Genomic DNA, 6,342 nt, shown 5'->3' with positions numbered 1-6,342 from the left:
AGAGAGCGCGCGAGAGAGTGATCCACGTTGCTATGGCGACCGCTTGGGAGGCGGTTCCTTAAATCCCGACTTGAGAAAAGCACATATTGGATCAGGACCCTGTACTGGTATGCTGTCACTCCAACCAACTGATCCGAGTGCGTAACGCCGAGCCCGTCTCGTATGATCTTCTGCTGGATCTTAAAGTAGCGTGTGGTGTTTAGGGAAATACAGGGATATTTTTCTGGTCACTCAGGAGGATGAACTGGAATTCCACTGGTAAGGATCTTAAGGGTTGTGCGGGGAGGCTCTAGCGCAGGATTAAACATGTGACATAACTTACCCACATCAGCTAAGCTTACTATTAGCAACCTTGTCTATTGATGATTATATCGTTCATGCAATTTTATTAGACCACCAGCCGTTTTCAATGGCAGTTTTCAATAGTTAGCGTTAATGAGTGGGCAGTAAAGGCAGTGTTTATAGTAACTACTGTATCCTACAGTAACAGTCTCTCTTTGACTCACGCTCAGATTGCGTCCACTGCTTTAATAGGTAGCAGTGCATTACTTAATTACTCTGACTTTAGCCAATATGCATTCCTCCATTCCCCATGAGTCAGTTCTCTCCTGAAATTTACATCACTACAAACACTCTTCGCCGTCGTCATCATTATCGGCATCATCATATTCTACTTCTCAACCCTCTACGGATTTGCTGAAACTATACGTCATTGGCTAGTTTTTTTTTTTTTTTTTTTTTCAGACTTTTTACATGAAATGCAAGAACAATGCAAATTAAAAAATTCTACATAAATACATTTCAAACACTATTAAAGACAAGTAACAGTCTGTAATAAAAGAACAAATAACAAACTACAAGCAATAGCACAAATGAACACAATCGAACAAAGATGCAAATTTAAATTTAACACTACAGATTAGGTACAGAAATTAAATAATCATATGAAAAATGAAAAATAAGTATTTAGTTAGATTAACATAAAAAAATAGTTTATATTAAGACATACTGCATGGATCCAATATAGAGCGGTGCAGGTATGATGTCACTTTGTAGGCCAACTGGCAGTTATCATCACACTGGTTCCCTCAACAAAAAGGGTTAGGGTTGGGCCTTTTCTATAGGCTTTTGGATTATCCCAAAAAACAAGCTATGTGATCAACAAAAGTTCGATACTTACACTTGTCCATCAACAATTTTCACAAATGAACACAACTTATGAATTTTCAAGACTATGCAGTCGCCCGAAGTAAAAAATCTAAAGCTAAGCCATAAATGAACTACCTGTCACGTTACGTGTAGGACAAAGCTCATGGAGACGAGGAATACGTAGAAATAAAATGTAATAACCAAACTCTCACGCTTGCATTGACGATAACGGACAAAGACTGAAGGAGAACACAAGGAATAAATACACAGGGACTAACAAGATAACTAATGAGGTGATTGACAATGCACATGTGATAGACATGACTAATTAGAACAATCATGGAACACTAGGTCACAGGACTAAACCAAAAACACAATGAAGGGATGAAACAGATCATAGATGTAACAGTACGCCCCCTCCAAAAAAGCCCCCTCCTCGCGCCGTACATAGTCCAACTGAGGAGGGAGGGGGTTCTAGAGGACGGCATGGAGCTAACAAAAAACAAAAAGTCCAGGGCACAAACAAAAACTGTCTATGGAGGAGTGGATGGTGGGAGAAGCCAGTGGGGAGCAAGGAGCAGGAGGAGACAGATGACATGCCAGAGACCAGCCAGGACGAGGCCCCAGGGCGGAGTCGAAGGCGGGAGGAGCCGTGGTGTAGATGACTTGCTGGAAGGCGACACCCTGGGGACGACCAACGGAGATGATGCCACAGGTGGAGACCCTGGTGAAGCTGAATAGCCGATGAGCCCACGCGAGACCGCTGTTCCTGGAGACTGAGGTGGAGTTGTGGCTACGAGCGTCCGATGTGGAGCCAGAATACCAGAGGACAGAGGCTGAGCCGGTGGTACCGAGGACGAAGGTGGAGCCGGTGGAAAGGCAGAGTCTGACGCAGCCGAAGGCGCAGGCAGGTCGACGGCTGACCAAGGCGAAGCCGGAGGGACGAGGGAGCCTGGAGAAGCCGTTGGGCCGATGGTTTCCGGTGGAGCCGAGGGAGGGAGGAGCCAAGGTGGAGCGATGGGCACAGAGGCTGGTGGTGAAGACAGTGGATCCTTCAGGCTAGGTGGAGCTGGTGGCCTGAAGACACTAGGCAGGTCTTCAACACATATGGGAGCTGGAAAGGGCTTGAAGGACAGCAGCGGAGGCAGGGCTGAGGAACTGGCTGATTGAGGAGGTGGGAAAGAGAGGCTGGGCGGGCATTCAGGTAATACAAGGGACACTGAAGATACAGGGGGTGCTGGAGATACTGGGAACTCTGGAGATAAAGGGGAAATGGGAATTACCTTGCCAAACCAGTCTATGAGGCTCTCCTCAAAAATGTCCTTCAATTGCTCATAATATATGCCAGAGGTCACTGACATCTCATCCACAGCAGTAGTGGTGTGGGCGGGGGCGGGGCAGCACACTGCTCCCTCCCAGCACACTGCAGCATCCACTTGGATGATGCGACGGCAGCCACAGTACAACGGCCAAGTAGAGCCAATTCAGTGGATGGGGATTATTAGGAGGCCATGATTGGGAAGGGCCATTGGAGGGAATGTGGCCAGGGCACCGGGGTTACACCCCTACTCTTTTACGAGAAGTGCCATGGGATTTTTAATGACCACAGAGTCAGGACCTCGGTTTTACGTCTCATCCGAAGGACGGTGCTCTTTTGACAGTATATAGTCACTATACTGGGGCGTTAGGACCCACACAGACCACAGGGTGAGCACCCCCTGCTGGCCTCACTAACACCTCTTCCAGCAGCAACCTGGTTTTCTCAGGAGGTCTCCCATCCAGGTACTAACCGGGCTCAGCCCTGCTTAGCTTTAGTGGGCAACCAGTCTTGGGCTACAGGGTGATATGGCTGCTGGCAATTCTGTCGTTATTCTGTCATGTTACGTGTAGGACAAAGCTCATGGAGACGAGGAATACGTAGAAATAACATTTAATAACAAAACTCTCAGGGGAAACACCAAACACTCACGCTTACATTGACGATAACGGACAAAAACTGAAGGAGAACACAAGGTATAAATATACACAGGGACTAACAAGATGACTAATTGTGTTGATTGACAATACAAATGTGATTGACATGACTAATTAGAACAATCATGGAACACTAGGTCACAGGACTTGAACCAAAAACACAATGAAGGGGGGAAACAGATCATACATGTAACACTACCACAGTCCCACGACTTCAACGTCACCATCACTAAGCTTCCGACAACTCTTTTAGTTTTTATCTAAAAACAATTTCCCATAAAGTTTGAGTTACAATAGTTTACAAGAGCACAACTATAATTGTGCTCTTGTAAACTAATGTAACTCAAACTTTATATAAGCTTAACGAGGCTGTAAAAACGGACCGAGTTTACCTGTTTGCTGTGAAGACGTTTAATGACCCAGACAGCCTTTGTAGTCCCATTTAGCCACTTGTTTGCTACCGATGGCGCTCTCAGCCAAGTGATGGTGCGTAAAGCTCTGCAGGCAATATTATTATTATCTGCGCTAAACTTATTTTTTGCCTCTTACTCAATCACAGGTGACTAAAATCGTACAATTTACTAGCCATTGGCTATTTAAAGACATTTTTAGTCGCCCAGTGTGAAATTTGGTCACATATGCGAGTAATAGAGGGCTGCTTCTACTCCATATTTACCATCTTCACTGTTTCATTATCATCTTAGTTTTCTTCCTTATGAGCATCATGTCTTTATCATCATATCTTTATTAGCTTATTTTTCCACTTCAAGTAAAAACAAAAAACAATACTAATATGTTTTTTTAGGACATACAACATGGTATCCAGTATTCGTCTAGTACCAATGTATTAATCTGATATCATTATTGCAGTCTGATATTTTCTTTTATCCATAAATCATAAATGACAGAACTCATCCTATTTGCTTTCCTCAGTTTGTAAATTATTGTATTTATGAAGGGGTACGGTTAGGGTTGGGTTTAGGGTTGAGGGAAGATTTTGTAGCTATAATTGCCATTCAGTAGGTCTGCATTTGATGTAATTTATTGTATGTTGCAGGTGTTATTTCATAGTTCGTAAGATTTGAAAGGAATATCATTTTGCTTTACACAATTTTCATACATAAAACATAAAATAAATGACTTGAAAAGACTGTTCCGTGACATCCACTCAATCATTTTTGCTTTTGCGGGAGACGTAACTTGTGGAGGTGAAACTCTGAAACCATTTTCTGAAGGTTGGAGGTTGTGGAAGTCTTTGAAAGGGTCATCTGCATTTCTCTTTTTGTCCAACCTAAATCCAAAACTATAATGTTTTTGAATTATAACATTCATCCTCAACCTTTTGTGTCTCAGTGTACATTACCTGCTAGTAACTCTACTCTAGTTGACTGTTGTCCTACTTGCACACAACTGATACTGAAAGATGAGACAAGTCACGTTTATCATGTTGTCTTTGTGTTTGCATGAGCAAGACACAAAAAGAAGTTCCCCTAAGTGTTCCACATTTTACAGCCTAATATAGATTATTTGCTGAGGCTGAAAGTTTTGCACACAATCTCAGATATAAAAAGCATTAGTCTGATTAGGCTTAGTCTTCTTTAGCTTTGTTTCTAGCAGTCTGTGTTTGTCTTTGTGACAGTTTGGCTCTCTCCACCTTGGGGCTGATTTCTCTTCACATCTTGATCATGTCTCCAGTCTACTCGCCCCCCAAATACACCACTGGCTCCACCCTCTTAAGCCCATACAGTTCCTATGACCCCTGCGATCCCACCCTGGGATATATTGTCCGAGGTCAACCTCAGCTTTCCAGGTATGCTCCTTCCACCTCCCGCTACCTGAACCCCAGCCCTTGCCTCGCCCGAGGCGTCCCGTTCTTTCCTCAGGAGCCTGAACGTGGGCAAGCTGTACCCCATTCTGAGTCCCACATTGGCCGCCGGAGTGAAAGCTACAGTAGGATGCAGGTTAAAGGTCCGATTCCCCGAATTAATTGGCAAAGGGGCCGTTCGCCTTCTAGGACTGGACATAACTGCACATCTCCCCTATCAAGGCAACGCAGGTCGGTCAGTCAGTCAGACCTGATGCGGGAACTCGCCACTCTGGAGATCTGTGACCAAGGAGCAGTGTACACAGTCAAAGAGAGCACCATTAGGGGACGGACAGATTACTCAGGGCCTCTCTACTGGAGCTCAGAGGTGAGTTTGATTATTTTGTACACTGACAATAAACATTTAAATACTGGGTTCAACAAAAGTTAAGCTCAATCGACAGCATTTGTGGCATAATGTTGATTACCACAAAAAATACTTTTGACTTGCTTGGCAGCCAGCCCAGACTTGCATGGATAAAAAAAGACAAAGTTAATGATGTCTTGATAAACTTTTATTATTACCAGTACTCGAAGTGGGCCAGTACGCAGTAACGGTACTTCTATATTTTAATCTCTAGCGTGCCATTTCTCACATGTTGCCGGTACTTTGCCACTCAGAGTCAAAACGTCAGTGCAAGCAGGCAGGGCCGTTGCTAGCGGGGCGAAAGGTGGTGACAACACTTTCCAAATATTATAATAAAAAGACTTTGAAGAAAAAAAGGAGCAGCAGAAATCAAGGTTACGGTGAAGCACTACAATAGAAGTGATATGAAGAAATATGAAGCTAATTGCATAAAAGCTCTTACATTAACTCTTTCAGTAAAATGTGTGTGATATTTGAACTGTAAAGCTGTTTAAATCATAATTTTATGGCAGGGGTGGGCAATTCCGTCCACTGTTCCACTAGCTCCATCTCAAATCAAACATATCTACATTTTTCAAGTGTTTTGATTACGGATGGAGCTAACTCTACTTTAGACAGAAAAGGTTCATAAGCAATTTCTCACAGTAAAATCATGTCATCATACATGTTGATGTTTATGTCTTGTGGTTATACTATAGAAAGTATACTAGAGTATACTACTAGAGAGTATTTTAATTTGTATGGATTGCAACTTCCTTACTGTTACTAAGGTTTTTTACTTTTTCTATAAAGAAAATGAGGGAGGAGAGGACTGGAAATATTGTTTTTGTTGTAAGCAGCATTATGCCTTAAATACATGTGGTTGAACATAAATTGTATTGATATTCCTTTGATCATTTTTATTGTTAGTATATTACTATCATCTCTCTTCATAAATACTCTGTGCTACGATACTGATTTAATTCTAGACCACATTTAGCATATAAAG

The 6,342-nt window shown here is 42.8% G+C and overlaps 1 protein-coding gene across 1 annotated transcript in view; it reads left to right on the top strand.

The window, feature by feature from the left end:
- The first annotated feature begins 83 nt into the window (after nt 1–83).
- usp2b (ubiquitin specific peptidase 2b) overlaps nt 84–6,342 on the top strand; it is a 52,020-nt gene continuing 45,761 nt past the window's right edge. Inside the window, exons 1-2 of the mRNA XM_084412880.1 lie at nt 84–258; nt 4,763–5,315. Coding sequence (XP_084269006.1) covers nt 4,809–5,315 — 507 coding nt within the window. The 5' untranslated portion in view covers nt 84–258; nt 4,763–4,808. The remainder of the gene's footprint in view (nt 259–4,762; nt 5,316–6,342) is intronic.

The sequence above is a fragment of the Rutilus rutilus genome (genome assembly GCF_951802725.1).
Source record: "Rutilus rutilus genome assembly, chromosome: 7".
NCBI classification, from domain to species: Eukaryota; Metazoa; Chordata; class Actinopteri; order Cypriniformes; family Leuciscidae; genus Rutilus; species Rutilus rutilus.
Note: the sequence above shows the minus strand (reverse complement) of the source record. Positions and strands in the feature narration are given on the sequence as shown.